Here is a 25,518-nt window from a genome sequence, read left to right as displayed (position 1 = left end):
CCAACTTACAAGCTTCCCATCCAGCAATTGACATCCTCCACTTGTACTCTTCCTATCAAGAGTAGTACATCCTCCAAGATCCGAATCCGAAAAAGCTTGAATGAGAAATCCTGATTTCGAAGGAAACCATAATCCTAACGAAATTGTTCCCTTGAGATAACGAAAAATATTTTTCACTGCAGTCAAGTGTGGTTCTCTTGGATTTCCTTGATACCTAGCATAATTATATACAGAAAACATGATATCAGGTCTACTTTCAGTAAGATAAAGCAATGAACCTATCATACTTCTGTATAAAGTAAGATCAACAGTTGGTTTGTCTAACGAAGGTGTTAGCCTTGTTCCAACTGCCATTGGTACTCTTAACTTCGTGCTATTCATAATCCCAAAATTTTCGAGCAAATTCCTTGTATATTTTTCTTGATTGATGAAAATTCCTTCTCTACTTTGATGAATGTTTAAACCAAGAAAATTATTGATCTTACCCATCATGCTCATTTCGAATTGGCTTTTCATCAGGTTTTCGAATTCACTAGACAAAGCAGGGTCAGTAGAGCCAAAAATAATATCATCGACATAAATTTGAACAAGCATTAGATGATTCCTAACTTTCTTTTGAAATAATGTGGGGTCAACCGATCCTTGTTTAAATTTTGATTGTTATAAGAAACTGGTAAGAGTTGCATACCATGCTCTTGGTGCTTGTTTTAACCCATATACAGCTTTTTCTAAAATATAAACATGATCAGGATGTTTTCATCAACAAAACCTGGAGGTTGTTCTACATACACTGTTTCTTCGAGTTCATCATTAATTAATGCACATTTTAAATCCATTTGATAAACATCGAAATCTTTATGAGCTGCATAAGCCAAAAATATTCGAAAATCCTTGAGTCTTGCGATAGGGGCAAAGGTTTCTTCATAATCGATACCTTCTTGTTGCAAATAACCTTTAACAACTAATCGTGCTTTGCTTCGAATAATATTCCCATCTTTGTCGGTTTTGTTTTTGAAAATCAATTTTAATCCGACAATAGAAACATCATTAGGTTTAGGAATTAATCTCCAAACCTTGTTTCGTTCAAATTCGGTCAATTCAGATTGAATTGCAACAACCCAATCTGAGTATTCCATTGCCACATTAACTGTCTTTGGTTCTATTTTGGAGATGAAAACATTAGACATGCAAAATTCTTGATGAGTATTCAGTACCTCATTCTTTGCAAGAATTTGAGCTCTTATCAAAACTCCATCTTGTGGATTTCCAATGACTTGTTCTTTCAGATGATTCCCTGTCCATTTTTCCAACGGTGGATATGCTAGATCAAAGTCCAAAGGTGCGTCTTCGTACATGTCTTCATTTTCGGATCTTGCAACAGAAATATTATCATTTAGGACATGAAATTCATCATTTTGATCAAGATTTATATTTTCAGTATCATCATGCTCCCCCTCAGCAAGATTATCATTCTGATGCTCCCCCTCAAAGAGTTCAGTCATACTGTTATTCTCCCCCTCAAAAGAATGATCCCCCTCAAGATTTAAAGATGTAGTCAAGTGCTCCCCCTCCACTTGAGCATCTAGCATGCTTTCGTCATTAACAGTTTAATCTGAGGTGATTGTCGAATCATCTATATGTTTCTAAGATTCAGGAGTTTGATTATCAGCAACATGTACTTCAGCACCAAAAACCCTGTCTGGAACACCAAAAATTAAATCATAATCAAAGTCAGATGAATTAGATTCTTCAGTTTCATCAGTTGATTCATTAAGAATTGGTTTTTGTTCAAATTGTTTTTCAACTTGTTTCACATAGTAATCATCAAAAGTGAGATTAAACGTTTCTTCAACTTTTCGAGTTCGTTTGTTTAACACTCTGTATGCAACCGAATTATGCGAATATCCTAAAAATATTTCTTCATCAGCTTTAGCATGAAATTTTGAAAGATTATCTTTAAGATTCATTATAAAACACTTGCAACCAAAAACATGAAAGAATATGACATTAGGTTTTCAGTTATTGATTATTTCATACGGAGTTATATTGAAATGTCTATGAATGAAAGATCTATTCTGAGTAAAACATGCTGTCGAAATTGCTTCTGCCCATAAATATTGAGGAAGATTCGAATATGTCAACATTGTCCTCGCCGCTTCGCAAAGAGACATATTTCTCCTTTCGACCACTCCATTTTATTGAGGTGTATAGGGCGAAGAAAAGTTATGCGAAATTCCTTTTTCCATTAAGTACGAATCCAACAATTTGTTCTTAAACTCAAAACCATTATCACTTTTGATTTTTCAAACTTTCTTCTTCAGACTCATCTCAATTTTCTTGATAAATTCGATCATTGTTTGAGAGACTTCAAATTTTAACCTGAGAAAATATACCCATGTAAATCATGAAAATTCATCAACAATAACCAAAATGTATTGTTTCCTGTTGAGAGTTTCAACAGTTGCTAGTCCACAAAATTCAATATGAAGAAGTTCCAACGGTTCAACAATTTTTGAATCAATGAAAATGGGATGCCCTATATGATGTTGTTTTCCTTGTTCGCAAGTTGCACATAAAGTATCATTATCAAACTTTAACACAGTTAAACCTCGAATAAGATCTTCTGCAACCAATTTATTTAAATTTCGAAAGTTTAAATGAGATAAACATCGATGCCATCACCAGCTAACATCTATGGGAGCTTTCGAAAGTAGACAAACTGATGGTTTTCCAACTATGGGTTTGATGTCGAGGGTAAACATATCTCCATATCTTTTTGATTTCAACAATACTTCATTTGTCTCAACTTTTGAAATGATGCTTCCTTCTTCGTTAAACACAACTTGATTGCCAGTGCCCACAACAAGTTGTGAAACACTTATCAAATTATGTTGAAGACCTTCCACATAAGCAACACGATTCATTGTAAATTGACCATTCGTTACTTTGCCATAACCTTTAACTTGAGATTTATGATTATTTCCAAACTTCACTACACCAGTATTTTCTAAACTTCGAAAATCACGCAAATTCTCCTTCCTTCCAGTCATGTGTCGTGAGCAACCACTATAAATATACCATTTCTCATCATATTGCTCATCACATAGCACCTGCAATCATTGGAAGAATTTAGGTACCCAAGGCTTTTTAGGTCCTTGGTTATTAGCTTGAAAGAGAGAATGAATTTTAGAATTTAAAGTACAGCTTCAAACTTTAGTTTTGAAAGAATCAATTAAGTCGACATCATCAGTTAAAGATATCAAAATATAATTTTTCGATAGTTTTGGACTTTCACCAACTTTCTTCTCATGTTTCATAGATTGTCTTTCTTTTGAGATTGGTTGCCATCTTTGAACTGGAGTATTTGACTCCTTTGAAGATGAACTTCCAACTGAAGTATCATTCTAATACTGTTCATAGACCTTTTTGATTTGTTGTTGCGAAAACTTCCTAGATTGATACTTTTTCCCATTGTTTTCAAGCCAATGATTCATGGTTTCCACTTCAGATGTGCCTTTCGTGTATGAAACTTTGGTCTCTTTTTGTGCAGATGGATTTGGAAAATTTGGTTTTTGTGGAATGAACTTTGAAGTTGTTTTGGAAATTCCTTTTACAAGTTTTTGATTCTTTTTCGATTTTCGAACATTTTCAACTTTTCGAAAATCTCAAACTTTTGATTTGTTCTTTTTGAAGAATATCTTTTGTTCACATTTGTTGATTTTGTGAAAGACGAATGTGAATTTGAAAATTTTTTGACTGTTTGAATAAGAATGCTTTTGAGAATTATTTGTTTGAAAAATCTTTGGTGATGATGATTTTGAAAACTTCGTTGGAAAATCCTTTGAATTTGACTTTTGGCATTCATACGAAATTGATGGAGCGGGATTTTTCTTTGTTGGTTCATTTAATTGCTTTTCAATTGTCACAACATGCCAAAACACTCTCTTTCTTGCCTGTCTTTTTGAAATTCCTTTTACTTTTGAAAATTTGTCAACAAGATCTTTAAATTCTTGTGAACTAAGTTTCATATTCTCATTTGTTTTACTTGATTCTTGTTTCAAAATTTCTTTTGCAACTTCTCGTTTTTCCACCTATTTTCGTTGTGGTTTTTGTCTTTGAAAAACATATGCATTCTTTGTTAGATTATTTTCGACAGTGCTTCGATTTGAAAAGAATCATTCGTCTGATGTTTTCTTGTTATCTTCTTCAACCATTTTGTTTAACTCTGGTTTTATGTTTTCAACATTCCCAGTAGTGACAAACACTTGATTCAAAAATACAACGTCATTTGTGCACTTGAAATTCGGATAAACCACTGTGTTGGTTTCCAAATAATGAGCACCTTTGTCAGACAACACTCTGTCAAAATTTTCAGTGTCTCCAAACATTTGATCAACGACAATTTGTGGAATTTTTGTTTCGTTAGAAACATTCTATTATTTTTCAAAATTGTTTGACACATCATTTTCATTCTCATCTTCACTATCATCAGTTTGACTGTGTCGTACCTCCACATCATCAAAATTACAGACTTTTGAAGTACAGGGTCTATCAGTGTCATCCTCAACCATCGAATTATTATAAATTTCTTTACCTTTTGACTTAGATGAGATATTAATGATTGATAATTGAGAACAATCGACACTTCCTCCTTAATTTCACTGATTTCGCTAAAACAATCAGAATTATCTTCGATATCAGTAAAATTAGATTGAGAGTCAAGTTTCGAATTCTCAGTTCTTTTCAAAATTTTGATTTGTTCACTTTTTGTCAAACTTTCATTCATAATCTCATCAAGTTCATCGGCATTCAAAAATTCATCTATCTTAACAATACCATAAGCAAATCTATCATCAGGCACTTTGTTAAAGTCTGCTATGGTTTGTTCACAATCATAGGAAAAAATATCAACCTTCTCTCTCTCAAAAATAAGAAAAGTTAATAATTTATTATGTTGTTCTTTACTAATATCACATGAATGTTGCAATGCAGCCAATTTAGCATAGAGATGTTTAGCCGAATTACAATATATGTTTCTTTGTCCAAGCAACATCCTTACATCTCTATCCAAATTCTCTCTATCATTATTGACGTTTTTTATTTGCATTTCTAAATACTCTACCCTGCTACGTTTCGAATCTAGAATTTTTTGGGTCTCTAGCAGTTGAGTACTTAATTTCTTGGCTTCGTTACTAGCTAACACAACAATAGTATCTAAATAAGCAACATTATCATCAAATGCAACTATCTCAGAATCATAAGCTTGTAGAGGAATATTAAAAGATTGAAGAATAGAATGTACCTTTGTGGTCATTGGTGATTTGTCTCCATATTTAGTCATGAAACAATGACCAGTCACCTTTTCATTCTCGTCCTCCTCAAACTGTGCGAACATAGCTCCATGAGTTGGATTTTGCATTTCTTCATCATCAGAACCAGAAGACCAGATTTGATATGTCCCATCCTCTTCAGCCTCTCCTCGTGCAACCAAAGACAACCCTTTAGCTTTTGCACGAACTTCCTCCAACTTTTCCACATAATAAGCTTCGTCCTTGACTTTATTATTCCTATCATCCTTCTTACGAAGCATACAATCACTTGCTAAATGATTTGCTCTGTTACAGTAATGACAATCAACACCTGAGTCTCCCTAAAGCTTCTTTTCATTTTTCGACTCTTTTGCCTTCTCATCATTTTTCTCAAACTTTTTCTTTTCCTCAGCACCAAACTTGCTCACAAAGTTTCCCTTTACTTCACTCTGCTTCACCTTCAAATTAAACGGTTTCTTGAAAAACTTTTTCACTCAGTTGTTCGAGTAAAATGCTATTGCTTCATCATTAGAGTTTATCATAAAACCTTCTTCATCAGAATCATCTTTCTCTTCTTCTTCCTTCTCAGACATTTTCGAAACTAGAGCTAAAGGACCTCCCAAGCTAAGTTTCGACTCTTCCGCTTTCACTAACTTCACTTTCATGATTTTTCAGTTGATTATACACATCATTCAACGATGAAGTATTGAAGCTTTGTTGATTCTTCACCATCATACTTACACTTATGCACTCCTTATGAAGTCCCATCACAAAAGTGAGATTAAACTCCATATATGACCTTGTGATTCCATAATGATTGCATCGATAGATTAATTCGTTAAAATGATCATAGTAAACCTCAATCGTTTCATATCTTTTTTTCAGAACTCCTTCAGTTCCACAAGACACTGCTTAACTGAATTAATCTTCGTTTTCTCGCTTCCCTGATACTTTTCCTTAAGATTATTCCAGATATCTTTTGCAGTTTTACAACCACGGATATAGTTGTAAACAACAGGTGGCAAAGCACCTCTCAGCTCTCTTATACAACGCTTCTCATTGTTTTTCAGCCATGTTGCTTGTTCTTCTACTACGGAAGTTGATCTAGATGATCCTAAATTTTGAGCATTCGGTGGTGGTTGAACACTTCCTTTGATGCAATTCCATAACTCTTCATCCAATCCATTGAGATTGTCTTCCATACGATCCGCCCATTGATCGTAGTAATCTGGAATCAGCATCGGAATTTTTGTTGATGATCCAAGCAGATGAGAATACGATGTCATTGTGTTCATGTTGAAGTTTTCCATTGTTGTATGGATGACAATTTTCAGAAAACTTGAGAAACTTGAAGATTGAAAGAATGAATTGATCAGAAACTTGAAATCGATCACTCGATTAAACAATTCGAACACATAATCTAAACAAAACTGTAGATCTAAGATGATTTTCATAATCGAAATGTGCGGAATCTTTTGAGACAAACTTTTGACTAAAAAACGAATGATTCAAATGAAAATCAGATCATTGCAGTTTGAATCCTGCTCTGATACCAATTGTAGAAGAGTTGTAACGAGTAATCGAATGTAAATCAGAGTAATTCAAGTAATGATCAAATAAAGAACACACGATGTAAATATGATATGGTTTCAGCTTCTATTACTTTTAAAGAACTTGAGTACAAAACAGATAACAAAATTGGGAAAAAAACTCTCTTGCCTACACTCAAGTTCAAACCCTATTTATAAGATACCGAAAGTACAAAACATACTAAGGACTAAACATTAAGTTTCGACTAAACAAGTGCCTTAGTAAATACATACGAAATTACAAAACAAACACTTCGACTCTTTACAATATTTCGAACCTAACATAAGCAATCCCTTTTTCATCACAAAAGCTTTCTAATATGAAATTAAGAAGCTTAGTGCCATGATTACTGTGGAGTTGTTTGACTTTAAGATCATATAACACTTCACACTACTTTATCCGGGAGGTGATTTCATCAGCTGCATCACTTTTCTTGCGTAGAAATATTACCCATGTAAATCTAGAGAATTTATCAACTATAACCAGTGAGTATCTTTTTCTTGCTCGAGATACAACAAGGACATGTCTAAATAAATCTATATATAGAAGATGAAATGGAGCAGTGATAGTTGAACACCGATTAGGCTTGAAAGAAGACATAGTTTGCTTTCCCTTTTCACACGACGGACATAACTTATCCTTTACAAATCTCATCTTTGGCAATCCTATCACAAGGTGATCATTTGAAATTTAGATATAGATTTGAAGTTTAGATGAAAGTGTCTCTTATGCCACTACCATTTCAAGTGAGATAGTTAACGATAGAAGAAAGAGCGCCAAAGAGAGTTATCAGCAAAGAACATATCGAAGATATAAATGTGATTATGATGATTTGCTAAAATAACAACATTATTTTTTGAATCAATCACCCTTCCTTCCTTCTTGTTGAAATGAATTTCATAATCTATATCATACATTTGACAAATATCAATGAGATTTTCTTGACCCTTTACACAAGAAACATTTGAGAACTGCATTGATTTTCACTTGATTGTACCATAAACTTTTGTTTTTCCTTTTCCCTTGTCTCCAAAGGTGACTACATGGCCATGTTTCTTAACATAATCCTCTAGGTGTGACTTGAATCATGTCATATGCTGAGAGCATCCACTGTCAAGATACCAAATATGCTCTTGACCCTGAATCACTTAAGAATAGTTAGAACACTTTTTGAACCATTTTGCAACAAGTTTGACAATTAAAGATTTAGCAGAACTAAAAATATCATAACACTCTGCAGAAAGACAATTTAAAGAATTTTTCTTTTTAATCCATTTAGTATTACAAATCAAGATGTTGTTAGCTCTCTTTATGTTTTCCTCAAATGTACAATCTCCAACTTCATGAGAAGGACTACTACATCTATAACACTTTCTTATTCCATAATTATTTTTCTATTGAAAATATGAATTTTGCCTTTAATTAGATTTTGGTTTCTAGGGGGTTGAAACACATTCATTTAATTTGAAAACTCTTTCTTTAGTCCTTGAAACATGTGAATGACTTGTGCTATAGGATGCAATTTCAATGTTATGGCATCTTGATAAAGAACATTTTAATTCATCAGTGTTAGAGGACATTGAACTGAGATCATGACTATAACCACTAGTAGTGCATTTAGGGAATTCACATAAGATATCTTTTACAATATGAATTTCACCATTAAAGACATAAAACTTGATTAAAGTTACAGTATTAGGACTCACATACTTACGATTAGAAGGTTTTATAGATGGGTCTAAATCAGTTCAAGGAGAACCACATGAGTTAAGTCCTTCAGGATTTGTTACATAATGCTTGTCTATAGGGTCTTGACGATTAATAAAACCACTGCTAACATATTTAGTTTTATATTCATAAATAATCTCATATTGAGGAGGATAACACGATTCAGTTTCCATTTGTTTGAAAATATCAACAACTTTTTTAATGTTTCCTCCAATTATTTTTTCACGTTCATTAGGAATTTGATCATTAATTATATTGGTGATTTTGAAAATTTATTATTCAATGATTCAATCTTATATTTTAAAATACATATTTCTTGATTAAATTTTGAAAGATCAAGACATAAATACTCAAACATTGCAGTCTTTAATTATTAGAATCAGTTACAATTTTTTTAACCTGATATAATGAAGTGGAATCCTCATTATTTGCCTTTGAATCACTAGCAACTTTGGAAAGATCATCTTCAAAAGTGCTTGAACTGCTTCCTACATCATTAGTAACAAATGTTAGGTTTTACTATACTACAACATCCTATGGTGCACATACAACGCTAAATGCCTTGGATCTATGTTTTCTCTAATTATAAATGGAATAGTGTTTCCAAAGCATTAAGCCTATAACTAGCATGCGATTGACATAAACAATATAAAATACTAGTTAGGATGACACACCTTTTGTTATAACTTGAAACCTTGTTTTATTTGGCCTTAAGAGCTTAGAACCAAAAGTATGAATGCCTCAAATGGCTCACAACACACCTAGGATAAAGGTGGCTCTTGAGAGAGAATCTCCTTGCACTAAAACACCTCCATGAAATCCAAGAACATGTTAGTGGCGTTTTTAGGCTATGGAGCATATATTTATATGTAGGATTCCAAGGGTCATGGGTAAACCCAAATCCATACCCATGAGTTTATGATTCATGGTTCATGTGGCCAAACTCTTTATGTATTCATACATAAACTTAGTCCAACATGGATCATAAGCCCAACACATATAAATATAACTAATTTACACAATTAGCCACCATTAATTTAATTAGTCTCTTTTGATCACAAGATTAATTCCAAATTAATTCTTGATCAATACTAATTAAATCATATGATTTCATATTAATATATTAGAACTTATAATATATTAACAAATCATAAATAACCTCTTCTCAAAAGTCCATCCTAACAAAGTCTCTTGATGATATGCAACCTAAATGGACCATGCTACTCTCAGGTCAAGTACATACCAATTATAGTTATGGGCTTAGACACCTAATCCAACAGTCTCCCACTTGGATAAGTCTAATAACTCTTATTGCAAGTATGACTCCAATCCTGACTAGCAATCGTAGCTCTTAAAGCCACTGTCAAACTTTGATCTAGTCAATGACGTGTCCATTAGATAAGGGATCATATATTCCTCCATTCTAGATATCGTATGGACTGATACATGGATTATAATCATTCTCTCTGTCCATCTGTTGTTTCTCGATTTCCGATTTATGATGATCGACTAGTTGAACAAATCAAATCAGTCCCGGCCCGACCGAGCACTTAAGGTTGTCATCATTAAATCATCGAGGGACCCACATATATCGATTTTATCCCTCTAAGGGTAAAAGGAATGGATAAACTCCGACTTATATGCTTGCTCTATTTACTCATCAAATCACATACAACAATGTGTTTTATAACACCAAGTAACTGGTGCGTTTTCACATTATCAGTGTGTAATCGACTTGTAGACTGCAACTCATATCTCTTAGTTTCAAGAATATAAGATGTTATCGTCTCATGATCACTCGTGATAAAATCCATGAAGTGATTCAAATGAGAGTGGGTTTAATCCAATAATCAAATCTTATTCCAGGAGAACTCATGAATACTGCAGCTATGTCTAAAACAACTAGACAAACTACAGACCCATTCATGATAGTCTTGCCTCAATACCTACTTCCAAAGTATGATCGACTGTGGATGGTTTGAATAACCTAGTTATTCAGGAAGTCAAAACATGCAAAGTGAAACACAAGAATAATACTAATCCTACATGGCCCCAAAACTTTTGAGTGCCATATTGATTACTCATTATTCATTATATATTGTTTCGAATAATCAACTTAACACTTGAATTAAAACAATAGTTGTCTCATGCTCCAAGCATGCACACTACGTTTGGCTATGGTCCTTTCTTTGTGGAATAGATCAATTTACAACCTTTCAATGACGTTCATTTCACAATTCCAAATCCTTATGATAAATGTAAGAACACAAGATTCTTTGCCATTTACTGAAATCTGTTAGTTTCTAAACTTATATGCAATGGTCCTCTTGTAAACATTTCCATATTCACAAAGAATTGGCAACAAACATTACAAAGTATTCCAATGGAGAGTAATTCCATGGAAACGAATTCTCATATTAAAAGTACATTCTTTTAAACATCCTTCTTGCATTAATTTTTCTAATCTTACACAGACGTGATAAATAACTTCCGCCTATGGAAACATTTCCAAATTCCCATTTTGACTATCACTTCTGAACAAGAGTTGCCTCTTTTTAGAATATGTCAATATGGTCCTTTCAAAAATAACACTATACTTCCAACTTTCCATGAGTAACCAATCTTTGGTAAACCTTAGATTGTCCTTGACAATTGCTTAATCATTTTAGTCATATCCAATTCTGGTCCTTTTCCCTTTTAATGCCCTAGGAATTTGGAAAATTCAGAACACATAGAAATATTATAGCACATATAATCGATCCTATATCCGAAGCATATGGGACATGATTCATGATATCTCACATAAAGACATGATACTAGACTAGTCTTTTGCTATAATGTTTCTATTTGCCATGTTCTCACAATTCGGACTATGAAGACAGATGCCCTAATCATAATCGAATTTTGAGAACGCAATTAACATTACCATATATATATTTCCTTATGTTGAACCATTCCAACATAACATTCATATATATACTTGACTAAATTTGATTAAAATGTCAATCTAAGCTTTTAGAATTGGAATAAAGTATAATTCCTCTCCCTTAATTATAGCAAAACAACTTTTTCAAACCCTGCAAATTGGCAAACTAAAACTTTTGTTTTTATAATTAACATTACTAACTTGAAACACTTAACATAATAATCATGCTCCCACTAACATGATAATTATATCCTTATTAGTATAGCACTTATTCTCCCACTAGCTTTGATATGGATCCAAAAATCAGCTGAACTTCTAAAAATCAACACTTTATTGACTTTCATTACCAAAGCTCAGATTTCTGATACGAGATGCTTCGAAAAGACTTTATCTAGACTTCTCAAAATCATTCACATTACCTTAGATAGCTCACATGTGTGTCTAAAAATTTTTAGAACTATGAGAAGGGATACCGTAATCATGGTCTCAAATGTTTAGACCTTTGCCATTGCTCACAATTCGAATTATGAAAATGGATGTCGTAATCATAATCGAATTTGAGAAATGAAAATATCACAATTGCCAACTGTTCAAAATCTACTTATTGAAAGCGTTTCCTCACAATCATTTTCATGAAGCGGAGAGAAACCTTATGACACTTATATTTTTATGGTGTATGTGTTCCTATCCATGTGAATTTGTCAAAAACATAATCACAAGACAAGGTTAGTGACAAATCCAATCTCATATGGCTGAACTTGTTCAATCTTAATTTCTTGCCACTTAGCAGCACAATGGCCTACCAATGCTTCCAGGTTGTTACGCAAACAATTGAGAACTCATAAAATTCACAAGCATAGTCACCTCTAACTGCGATGGCAAAGAAATAAGAATATGTCAACACGTTGGGTTACAAACCTCAAGTCGTGTGCTAGTGATAAACAATAGGTTTTATTCTTGACTAGTTCCTGAAACTTTTCAAGATCTTTAAGACCCCCATTGAACTCTTGACATATAAGATTCTTTTGTCAAGAAGCATTCCTTGACAAAACAAATATTCAAGAGTTAGTGTGAATTCCTAAGAATAACACTTCACAAAATTGGTCTTAGTTGGTCTTTGTTTTATCCAAAACATCACAACTTGCCAATTTCAAATGTACAAGAGTAAGAAACATTTTACTGGAGTATGACTCTAAAGCTTGTTCTGGAACGAAGTATGATTCATCTTTTGATTTAATCATTTCAACAATTAATGATTCCTCTTCTCAGCGATACAAGTGCACTAAGATGTCCTTAGAGGATCAATTGTGATGTGCTTTCATAATCATTAAGATGACCATAAAACACAATATTCAAGTACTCTCCCATCTTTTCAAATTGGAGAAACTTTTATCTTTCTGCCAAATTTGATTCTTCTCATTCGTTCTGCCATACATTGAAACTTTTCCAATGTTTCAGAATTACACTTAAACTTGTAAGCGTAACCATATTCACTAACTTTTAGTAAATCATAACGAATAGTCTTATCGTTCTTTGTGGAAAACTTGATCAGTGCACAACTAAGTGTACTCGATCCCTTAGCGCTTCACTTGACTCAGACATACATGTGAACAAGGAATTAGTCTTAATTTCCCAAAGATAAAAATTCTCATTCATCACACAATCCAAGTTGCATGATTCCATGTTTCTTTCCAACTGAAACTTGGGTGATAAGAATCTTTCCTTATTTGATAAATTATGACACTACCACAAACGAAAGAATCAAATATATTTTCCAATATTGCTATCAATGGAAACATCTAAACAACAATTTTTCACAAATTCCATTGTGAGGAAACTTAAAATAATATAAAAAAAACTTTCTTTATTTATAAAATTTGCGGAAAACTTTTCCTTAGAATGCAATTACAAATGAAAAACATGTAGTTATCTATTCCTAAGCAATCTATCATGACTCTTAAGCAGTAGCTCAAAACTCTAATCACCGAACCATGCGATCGAAATCCATCTCTTCACGATTAGAATCAACTTACTCTTCTTTCAAGCTTCCTTTCATTCTTCAGAATATCAAAATGTAATTACATTACATCATGTATTAAGAACCTCCAAATAGGAACTTAATAGAGTTAGATAGTGGACTTTACCAGAAGTAGAGTCAAACTTTTTGACTTTTACCATCCTATTGGACTTTCAGGTAAATTCGGAAGCTTAGCAACCAATGCCCCTTCTCTTGGAAAAAGAAAAATATTGACTCTTTGGGAATGGTATACGAGACTATCCCAGACTTTAGCCTTTCTCTTTACCATTGGGTCAAATGTCTTGACCATGGCCGATCACTTTCCATTGGAAAAAGAAAGCTTTTATGGACTTCTAATGTTACCATTGTCAATGTCCATGGATGTTTGGGAAGTAGATCTTCCAATTAAATTTCCTTTACCAGTGCTCCAAATTATTGTTGATTCAGCAGCAACAAGTTGTTGGATTTGATGTCTAAGCCCATAACTATTATTGGTATGTACTTGACCCGAGAGTAGCATGGTCCATTTGGGCTGCATAACATCAGAACAATTAGATAGACAAATGAGAAGAGGAGACTTATGATTTGTTAATATATTATAAGTTCTAATATATTAATATGAAATCATATTATTTAATTGGTATTGATCAAGAATTAATTTGGAATTAATTATGTGACCAAAAGAGACTAATTAAATATATGGGTATTGATTGTGTAAATCATTCATTCTTATATATGTAGGCTTATGATCCATAGTTCTTCGTGTTGAGCTTAACCTATGTGGTAACCCATGGATACTCCATGGAGGTTAAAACCCATAGAGCATGAGGGATACGGAAAGCCATGCATAGTAGGGTTTGCATGGTGTAACCCTACATGTGGCACACTATATAAAGACCCCATAGGCTAGCAAAATCGGCCACTAAGTCTTAAGACAAGAAGGGTAGCCGATTTGTGAAGCAAGTAGACTCTTCTCAAGTTATTCTAATTCTTGATGGTGTTGTGTGATTCCATTTGAGGTGCAACGCTTGGGGCACTAAGCTCTTAAAGGTTCAAGACTTCAAGCTACATCAAAAGGTATGTCATCCAACTAAAATTTTGTAGTATAGATACTCCATAATATGCTAGTTATGATGATGATTTGGAATTTTGATTATTTTCATGTATAATAGAGATAACATAGACCCAAATCACATAGGGTTGCATGTACACCATAGGAGTGTTAGAATGATGAAAACCCGTCACAAGCAAATAGGTAAGATCGATAAGGGTCATGTTGTGATCTGACATCAGGGAGTGACTGAAGGCTCAAGTCAACAACTAGCTTCCTCGAGACTTCGACACCTAGCTCTCCCAGCCTGTCAATATGTGACTACATCTCCTAGATGTGAGCACATATAGACATTGCTTGCCAATCGGGAATTAGTGACCTTGAACTTTTCAAGAACTTGTGGGTTAGGGAGAATAATTGGAGGATGTGGGGGAAATGAAGTATGATTTCCAGTCCCATTAATGCATAACAAAGGAATTAATCTTTCACCTTGATCGCCATGTAGAATACCATCTTCATTAGGAAAGCTTTATCCAAAAGGATAAGAAAGACCATAGTTTTCTGAACTAGACATCTATGAGGGAGAAATTCAAGTTTAGTTGATTTAAGTCCCTAATATAACACCTAGTATGAAATATTAAGGCTAGGACCCAACACAATACTTTATAACTTGGAAGAGGGATGTCGTAATCCAAGCTACAAAATATTTGAAGGTAGGTAAATGACGATTTACCAATTTCCACCATGAAAAATGAAAATGAACCTTAGGTTTTAAATGAAATGAAACTCCTAGATCCTTTGAGATTCATTGAACTATTCAATGGCATGTTTAAATCTCGATTGTGCCCTTCAAGTTTATGACTGGGATGCTAAGGATCACAGACAAGGAGTGAATAACCATGCAAGTTAGCTTGGTACACTTAATGTTACAACCACCTAATAAATGTGTCGGTTAACCATACATGCTCCACTAACGACTTAACAAGGTGTAAAGTGCAATTTCATGGGTTACCACCAAATTCACGTTCGGCTAACAACCCTACACCAGTCAAAGAAACGGTGGGTGAGAGTGTACACCCATTAAACTGTAATTTTATAGGCAATAAGCTTATACCCCCTTATAGACTGCCTTCATGAATGAGGGTTACTAACGGTAAGACTGACTTACTCATATATATATATATATATATATATATATATATATATATATATATATATATATAAATATTAACTTTTAATATTATAACAGTATAAGGGTTGAGTTTTAACTTTTAAAATTCTAGGGTTTGGAATTAAAGTATACATGGGGGGTAACTTTACAAATTCCAAAACCTGAGGGGAAGTTTTGAACAATTCAAAAACTTTTGGTTTCCATAACTTATGAGTTTAATATGGTTTTTATGGAGGACTCTTCAAGTTCCATTACTTGAGGACAAGTTATGGAAGTCATAAAACTATTTTTATGATGACATTAAAAATAAGACCTTTCATTTTTTATGTTGAGAGGAAAAGTTTTGAGAAACACAATTGAACAAACGTTAGTACAAGTAATATATGTTGCGGAATAAAGTTTAACTCAAAGGATCATAAAGCTCAACAATAATAAAAGTTAGAAGTTAGAGTTGTTAGAATGTTAGATGCCGAAAAGCAAGGAAATATAAATGACAACAAGTTTATATATCAAGTAGACACTTAGACTGATTCGTAACGAAGTTTGCAATCAAACACAAGTTAGAGAATGTGATCAGTTTAAATTGATTGAAGTCTCAAAGACTTGTCTCTGGAAGAGAGATTAAGATCTTAATATATTTGATAATTAGTACAGCGAGATCTTTAGAGATTAAGAAGATGGAGAATGGATAAGTGCTTGAGAGAATAAGTAAGATATGAGATTCAAGAGCGATGTATTTCATTTAGAACAAGAGAACTCTTTTTATAGAGTCTCGAAAGGTTATAGGTAGAAGTAAACAAATACTAAATAAGTGTCCATGCAAGGTACACTGGACAATACAATGAAAAAGCATAAGTTAAAAACTAATTCTTTGTTGATGAGAAAAGGTGGTTGTGGATGCGGATGGAGATTGAGGATGAGATCTTCATTGTGGATTGGAGTGGAGTGGGTGACTTCAGATGGTAAGGTTTAAGAGGGTCACTTCCATGCTTCAACAATTCCCCCCTAAGTGACCTCTTAACTTTACTTGTGGAGCTTCAAAAACTTGATCAGAATCCACCAGAACTTCTTGACTTCTTCCAGCCACTTGATTCTTCGGGAGATCTCAAACATGACTTCGTAAGTGGTAAACTTTGAGTGTTGAACCGCAGCTAGAGTAACTTCAAGTTGCTTCCTGGTTAGTCTATGCATAGAAGTAGTAGGAATGAAGAACTTGAGATCACTGTTGGCCTTCTTGTAGATTACTCCCAACTCAGGGAAGTTGGTAGCTCCTAGAGACATGTCTTGATAGCCTTCAGTGAAGCTCGGTGCAGGTTCAAATGGAGGGAAATTAAACTTTGGGGAAAGAACTGGGTAGACTTCAGCATCAATCTTTCCAAAATCACAGACTAGAGCAATGACTTGAGAGGTAAGTTTCTCGGCAGTAGATATGAATTGAGTGTGATCTGTAGTTCATCGATTATCGAGATCTCGGATGCCCATCTCGATTTTGAGGAGCATACATTCAATGGCTAGTTTTTCTCGGGCCTCACGGCGTTCAATTCGATCAATCAAAGATTACGGTGTTGTAAGTTCTGGATCTTGTTGAGATGAATCGTGGGATACCGCAGTGAGAATTTTATTAATCTTTGATTGCAGGGAAAGAAACTCCTTACGGGTGACAGATACCTTTTTCTTCTTCTTCTCTTTTGGTTTTGAGGAGGAGTGTTGAGATCCACTAGACTCCTCATCGTTAATAATCATGAAAGAGTCATCATCATTAGGAGGTGGTTGTTGAACATCATCAAGATCAAGGTCGTTTAGACCATCGGTCTAGAGCTAAGAGGTATAACACTGCCCTCAGCATTAGAGTCATGAACTTCAGTAGGGATAGGTTTAGAGGGTCCAATATCACCGGTATGAGCATGTGCTTGTTGCATAGTGGTTTCCATTGTTGAAACCCAGTCTTGGATCTTCTAGATGTCATGAATGGCATTATTGATCATGTTTGTCCAGTATCATGCCACATGTTGGATTTGCTCTTGCTTTTGTTGTTGTTGTTGAAGTTGTCGTTGCTTTCTTGCTTGGAATGCCCTCCTGAAAGCTTCATATTTTTTAATACCGGACTCGGTTGTGGGACGTTCCCGAGTCCATGTATCTATAGAATCAACTGTCAATTCCTTGGGTTCACACCCGGGTGTCCCTGGGTTCATGGATCCTTGCATATTTGTTCTTACCGTGCAAACCACCTGATTGTAATTGAAGTAGAGTAGGATTTCCTGAGCTTCCTTGGTCTCCTTGACCCATAGTCAAGTCTGGAAGGTGTTTGAAGTGTTTGAAGTGTTTGGGTTACTGAAAAAAAAAAGATGGAGTTCAACTCCTCAGGACTAAAGATATGGATGCGGGAGGCCCTGGAGACCTTAGGGCGAGATAACTCATCATTATCCGCTTGGGATCTGGTTGAGGGGGTATTGTTTCCACTGGAAGATGAAACAGAGGCACTATTTGCCTCTGGGTAGCTAGAGAGGGTTGTAACTAATAAGCTTGCGGGAGCTCCAAGGACTACCGGAGCCTTTTGAGAAGCTGAGGTATCTGTCCGGTCATGCATTTGGCTCTGGGTATGGGTGGTCTTCGGTCTTTTGAGATTGGCGATAGGAGCATCATCGTCATCATCAGATGCATCGATGACATTAACAACCATATCATCTTGAAGTGTAGGAGGAGGAACATAGACGTCATCAGTGAATGTGATGACCCTAGCCTTACGTTTCTTGGAGTATTTGTCACCTTTCTTGTGTTTGGAACCAGGTGCTATTGCGGATTTGACAACTTGTTTGAGACGTCCAGATTTTGATTGGCTGGATTGTGGTCCAGAATGGGGTGCTGAGGCAATGACAACAGGTGCAGATTTTGAAGGTCCTTGAGTTGCGGATGGGGCAACTATAGGCTGACTGGGAGGAGGCGGGATAGGAAGGTATGTGTCAACACCTTCCGTAGCCTCAATGTGGTCTGAGACCTCACGGGTTTCAAGTCCAATGGTTTGAAGGACATGAGCAGGTAATCTTCTTAAAGGACCAAAAACAGATTGATCCTTCGAGGGAGCGTACCTTTTAAGATCTTTGGTGATAAAGAAATTGATGTCATTACCCATGTTGAGACCTGCATCCTTGTGAAGATCCGAGATGCACAAGGACCAAAAATAAGAAAAAGTGAGCTCTGTAGGTGCTTCTTTCGGGGTCTCCTTGGGAATGTATTTCAATAAATCATCCCATAGGATTTGTCCATAGTTTACTGTGTTTCTGGTATAAATGCTCCACATTAGTTCCAATAGCTTCAGTCCCATGTTGTCAGTGCCTCCGGTTCGGACAGAGAGACTCTGGATGATGAAATGGCACACGTATTGCCAGACCACAGGTAATTAGTTCTTCTTGAATTCCTCAATTCCCTTAAGTCTTTTCTAGTACCCCATCTGGTATAGGGTAGAGGTGATGTCGTTTATGCGCGAAGATTAAATTCTTATGGTAGGGAGAATTCGAAGGTTGATTACACGCAGGAACTTCTCTTTAGTCAAGATGACCAAAGAATCATCAATCAATCTGAGATGGACTTATTGCAGATTCTCATTAGGGCGAAATGCAGAGAAAGTGCTCTTGAATAGGGTCGAAAGAGGAACCACATAGGTGAAGGAATCAAAGGCTCCAAACAGCGGATAGGAGGACAGGAACTGGATCATCAAACAAATTGAAGCATTTTAAGACTGATTATCTTCAAAAATTTCCCTAAAGTTGCTTGAGGCAATCGACGGAGTGAGGTTCTTCATTGTTGAGCTTGACCCAGTTGAGTGTGCAGAGGCAGAGGTCTTGTATTGCTTTTTGGAGACTCCTGATTTCACCATTGTTGTTTTGAAAAGTTTTGTGAACTTGCATAAAGCATTTTAGCAAGAAGATGAAGAAGAGAAAGATCGTCTGAGAGTTAAGAAAGCGTAAAGCTTTCTTGGGAGGGAAAAAGGTTTTTATAGTTCCGGATTTCAAAAGTTATTGGAACTAATTTATTAACAATTGTTAAAGGTAAAAAACCTTGAGTTTCAAGTCATTAAGAGTTATTGATAAAAACTTAAAATTGTTATTTTTGAGAAAAAGATTTTTTTTTGAGAAAAATGGGCATTAAATGATTGTCAGCCCACATTGAGGATCATGTAAGGGGGTGCGTTAAGAGTCCGTTGGATAAAGTGGAAGATGAAATGGATTAGACAACTTGGGTAGGGATGTGACGGGAGAAAGGTAAAAGATTTCTTAAAAGATCTCTTTTTTGAGAAGAATAATTTGTTTGTTACATAATCTAAAATAGGTCTGACAAGATGAAAGCAAATTATTTTGAAAAAGGAACAGAAAAGGTGTGTGCTACAAGAGGAATGTTTTTTTATTTAATGAAGGAATTTTTATTTAATGAAAAAGTATTGAATAGCACACAACATTCAGTGGTGAAAAGAAAGAAGGTATTCAATGTGACTGGGGATAGACTTCAAAATGCGGATGGATTCTGATAACTACAATAGTAACCTGTGAGACTTCGGTGATAAGCATTGAAAGGTACACTTGATAATACATTAGAAATAAAAGAAAGCAAAGACCAAAAGAATATAGATATCATATATGGTTGTGGTACACAAGGTATACCGTAAAGATATACGATAAGTATATTATTTTAGGACCGCAACGGAGACCAAAAAATGGTCTGCGGTACCTAACAATTCAAAAAGAATTGCGAGTCAGGATTCATCATCCCTAACATTTCCAAAAAGTGATTAAGTTTTGTTGCATCAAGTGCCTTAGTAAACACATTAGCAATCTTTTCGTGGGTTGGAACAAAAATCAGTTCAATGTTACCTTTAAGAATGTGGTCTTTGATTAAGTGATGTCGAAGTTCAATGTGCTTGGTCTTTGAGTGATGAATAGGATTGTGAGAAATTTATATAGCACTCTCAGAGTCACAGTAAATTAGTATCTACATCATCCTATATCCATAGTCCATCAATTGGGTTTTCATCCAAAGGACTTGTGAACAACAGCTGGTTGCGGCCACGTATTAAGCTTCTGCAGTAGACAAAGAAACGCAGTTTTGTTTCCTTGAAGACCAGCTAACTAGTCTTCATTCGAGAAATTGACAACCACCAAAAGTGATTTTTCTATGCAATCTGCATCCTGCATGATCCGCATTAGTGAATGCTTGTAGGCTGAAGTCATTTCCTGTTGGATACCAGAGGCCAAGTGCTTTTGTTTCCTTGAGATATCTAAAGATCTTCTTTACAGCAGTCTGGTGAGATACCTTTGGATCAGCTTGGTATCGTGTGCATAAATATGTGGCAAAGACAATGTCTGGTCTGCTTGTGTTTAGATACATCAATGAGCCAATCATTCCACGATACGTTTTATGATCAACTAATTCTTTGGTCGGATCAACAGAGATCTTGTATCCGAAGGTCATGGGAACTTTGGCAGAGAAACAATTATCCATTGAATATTTCTTCAGAAGCTCCGAGGTATATTTTCTTTATGGATGAAGATACCTTGCGGAACCTATTTAACTTGGAGACCAAGAAAGAAGTTAATCTCTCTGTTCATGCTCATTTGAAACTTGTTGGTCATGAGTTTTGTGAAGTCATCCACCATTTTCTGGTCAGTTGAACCAAAAATAATATCGTCCACATAAATCTGAACAAGCATCAGGTGATTACCATTTTCTCTTCGGAATAAAGTGGGATCAATGACACCTCTTTTGTATCCGGACGCGACCAAAAACTCTGAAAGAGTCTCATACCATGCTCGCGAAGCTTGTTTGAGACCATAGACTGCCTTTTCAAGCTTGTAAAACGTAATCCGGAAATTCAAGACTTTCAAACCCTGGAGGCTATTGTAGGTAAACTTCCTCCTTCAATTCATCGTTGAGAAAGGCACTTTTGACGTTCATTTGATGAACCTTTATGTTTTTATGTGCCGCATACGCCATGAAAATGTGTATGGCTTTCATCCTTGCTATGGGGGCATAAGTTTCGTCATAGTCAACACCTTCCAGTTGACTATACCCCTTAGCTACAAGTCTTCCCTTGTTCCTTACAACCATACTGGATTCATCGAGTTTATTCTTGTAGACCCATCTAGTACCAATAATCGTGTGACCTTTCGACTTCGATACCAACTTACATACTTTGTTTCTTTCAAACTCATCAAGCTCTTCTTGCATAATAAAGATCCATTAGGGCTCTAAAAGTGTGTTTTTTATCGTTCTGGGCTCGACTGCAGACATAAATGTTGCATAGTGGCAGTGGTCCGTAAGGTCATTTGATGACCGAGTTTGAACACCTGCTGATGGATTACTGATGATTTGACCCGGTGGATGGTCTCTTGTCCAAAAATTTAAAAGAGGCAGTTAATGATCAGCGGCTGTGGTAGAAGGCATGTCAACAACATTAGAGAAGATTGCGGTAGGAGAAGGCAGTTCCCCCTCGACTTGTGAGCAACCGACTAAAGTTTCTTGGGTTGTAGGGATTGGGTCAGCATTTGGATGAGGTTCCCCCTGGATTGCGGATGGAAGTTCCTTTTGAACCAAAGATAGTTCCCCTTGGATTGCGGAGTGAGGGATAGTGATAACCCTTGGATCAGTTATTGTGTCTATGTTTTCTATCTCTTCATCTGAATCAGAGGAGACATTTGATTGAGGCAGGATTCTATGAGCAAAGACCGGAGCTGTGTCTTCAATTACCGGGACCTCGGCGGTTTTCATTCGAACTGGAGTAGAGCTTTCCCCCTTAACCGGCGAGGTAGAAGTGCCGAGTGACAATTCTTTAGATGGAGTAGGTCCAGAGACATCAACATGTTGTTGTTGAGCTTCCGGAGACACAAGAACTTTGGAGAGTTGAGCAGTCTCTACAAGGTCAAAAGGTCATCATAGTTGACTGCTACTATGTTCAAGGGACCCGTAGAGGTTAGGATATCACTTTTGATGATAGCTTTAGTTTCATTTCAAGGAGTAGCACTGCGGACATAACAGTCGTCGAATTTGACATGAAAACTTTCGACTATTAGTCTGGTGCGTCTGATAGGAACCCGGTAAGCCACCTTGTTTGTTGAGTAGCCTAAAAATATGCCTTCATCTGACTTTGGTACAAATTTGTTTTGATGACCATTATTGTTGATCACAAAACATCTACACCCAAAAATGTGAAAGAATTGAACATTCGGTTTTTGATTGTTAAGACCCTCATAAGGAGTTTTCTTGAGGTGCTTCCATATGATGCTGCGGTTCTTCACAAAACACGTAGTCGCCACTGCTTCGGCCCAAAAATAAAAAGGAAGGTTTGAAAAGTTCAGCATGGATCTGGTTGCTTCAACCAAAGTACGATTCCTTCGCTCTACTACTCCGTTTTGGTGTGGTGTGTAAGGAGCATAGAAGTTATGGTTGATGCCTTTGGAGACCAAAAAACTATTCAAAAGATGATTAGTAAATTCGGTTCCGTTGTCACTTCTGATTCTGTGGACTGGTAACTTGATTTGGAGTTCCATTTCTTTTATGAAGTTATTAGGACCTGCGGTGTCTCAGATTTGAGTCTCAAGAAGAAGACCCAAGTGAATCGAGTGAAGTCATCTACTATAACCAGTATGTACTTTTTATGATGAAGACTGACTATGCCAGTTGGACCACGGATATCAATATGCAACAGCTCTAGAGGTTCAGAAATTGATGAGTCAATCACCAGTGGATGACTCCCCTTTGATTTTTTTTCCACACTCACAAGCGGGGCAAAGCGTATAATTGTTGTATTTGAGAATAGGGAGACCATGAACAAGCTCTTCTGTTACTAAGTTGTTGATGTACTGAAAGTTGAGGTGAGCGAGCTTACGGTGCCATAACCAGCTGACTTTGGATACGACTTTAGATAGGAAGCATAACTGTTGTTTACCAATGATCTTAGATACATCCAAAGGATACATGGTTCCTTCGGATTTGGACTTAATTAGGCAAGTGCTTCTATCACTTGTCAAGACGTAGCAGCGCTCACTGTTGAATTTAACCATGTGACCAGCCTTGCATAGTTAACCAACACTGATCAAGTTATGCTTAAGGCATTCAACATATGAAACCTTTTGAATTGAGAAGTTGCCCATAGTTAGAACACCATAGCCTCGGATTATCCCATTAGCATTGTTACGAAACGTCACGTGTACACCGTTACATATAGGCCTGAAATCTTGAAGGTATTCTAACCTTCCAGTAATGTGCAAGGAGCAGGCATTGTCAATTAACCATTCATCTTCTTGTTCCTCCTTGCACATTGCCTACAAAATTAATGGGTTAATTTGGGCACCCAAAAATTTTGGGAGCCCGGGGACATAACAGACCTTTTGTGACTGGATGTATGCACGTGTGTTTTTGGGATATTTTGAGTGTTTACCTTGAGATCTAATTCTGGTTGTTTGTGAGATTTTGATTTGACATGACCTTTTGTGGGATGAGGTTCAGAAAATTGGGGTTGATTTGATTTTTTACGATGATAAAATCCAATGGAGAGATTTTTGTCATTCAGCCAGACACCGTTCATGGTCAGCGGTTTAAAGGGTGTAGTGAATGGCTTGTGTCCAGTCCAAGAGTGTAAATTAAAAGAAATGTTTTTTGAATTTTGAAAAGCTTGAACACGTGAAGTATTCCTAGGTTTGTCACTTTTGACAGGCTGATAAGACTAAAAAGCCTTAGGGGTTGGAAAAATCCCTTTCCATTTCGGGTTGTCCAAGGAATAGTTCTGAAATCGATATCTATGAAAAGATTTAACTTTCTTTTGGGATTGTCAGATATACTCATTTGTGGAAACTCCTTTTTGTCTAAATCCTTGACATGAGAGATTTTTGAAAGTTAATTTGAGATTACAGGTTTGTCAAAAGATTTTTGTTCAAAATTTTTTGAAAATTGGTGATTTTTGTTTTTGAAACTGATTTTTCGTTGTGTACCATTATCTCTAAGTTCCTCTTTTAAAGCCTGTTTTGCTCGATTTTTAGGAGAACTATAGTCTGTAATGTTCAACTGCAGTTTCTTGGACTCTTTTGACTGATTTTGAAAACGTGGAGTCGATTCATCCGAACTGGAAAATGTTGGACTTTGAGAGCATTGACCATATTCAAAATTTTATATGGGTAACTCATGAGAAATGGGTTGAATTGATATGGTACTTCTTTGGGCATCTTATGGATGGTAATTCTGGTTTGAGATTGTAGTTAAACGGACTACGGTCTGAGGACACAGTCAGATTTTTCACAAGGACTTCAGGTCCTTCCATAAAGATTTCCTCATCAACAACTGATGAATCCTGAGAGTTTGGACAAATTGTGCCAATGGCTGGTAAATGATCACATGGATGATCCAAGGTTTCAGGATGAATTTCCTCAATGACACAATTATTAGTCAAGTTGTGGATTATACCAAATTGGGTTTGAATATGTTCTGGAAAGGTCTTGCTATTGACATGGAAATGGAATTATCTATCCGGAGGGACATAAGGTCGGTCTTTGTTGAACCGAGGGGACGAGTCTTTGGTTGAATAAGCATTAGACCAGCCCCTGTTATACGTGTTATCAACCGTCCCATTTTTAACAAGATTTTCAATGGCCTCACTTTCATTAAACAACTTTTCAATTAATAGATTCACACGTACAACTTCATTATTAGCTAAGTCTCTTTGATTCAAGGTTATTCCTAGTT

The 25,518-nt window shown here is 35.7% G+C and overlaps 1 protein-coding gene across 1 annotated transcript; it reads right to left on the bottom strand.

Moving 5' to 3' along the window:
* Positions 1–20,919: 20,919 nt before the first annotated feature.
* Positions 20,920–21,285, bottom strand: LOC111895457 (uncharacterized mitochondrial protein AtMg00810-like). The gene has a single exon (XM_023891532.1). It carries the CDS (start codon positions 21,283–21,285, stop codon positions 20,920–20,922), a length of 366 nt encoding a protein of 121 aa, XP_023747300.1.
* Between the last annotated feature and the right edge of the window lie 4,233 nt (positions 21,286–25,518).

This window comes from Lactuca sativa, chromosome 9, assembly GCF_002870075.4.
Source record: "Lactuca sativa cultivar Salinas chromosome 9, Lsat_Salinas_v11, whole genome shotgun sequence".
NCBI lineage: Eukaryota > Viridiplantae > Streptophyta > Magnoliopsida > Asterales > Asteraceae > Lactuca > Lactuca sativa.
This window is presented reverse-complemented; position numbering and strand designations above follow the sequence as displayed.

Coding starts and splice junctions, on each gene's coding strand:
- LOC111895457 (XM_023891532.1), bottom strand. CDS start 21,285: ATGGATAATTGTTTCTCTGCCAAAGTTCCCATGACCTTCGGATACAAG.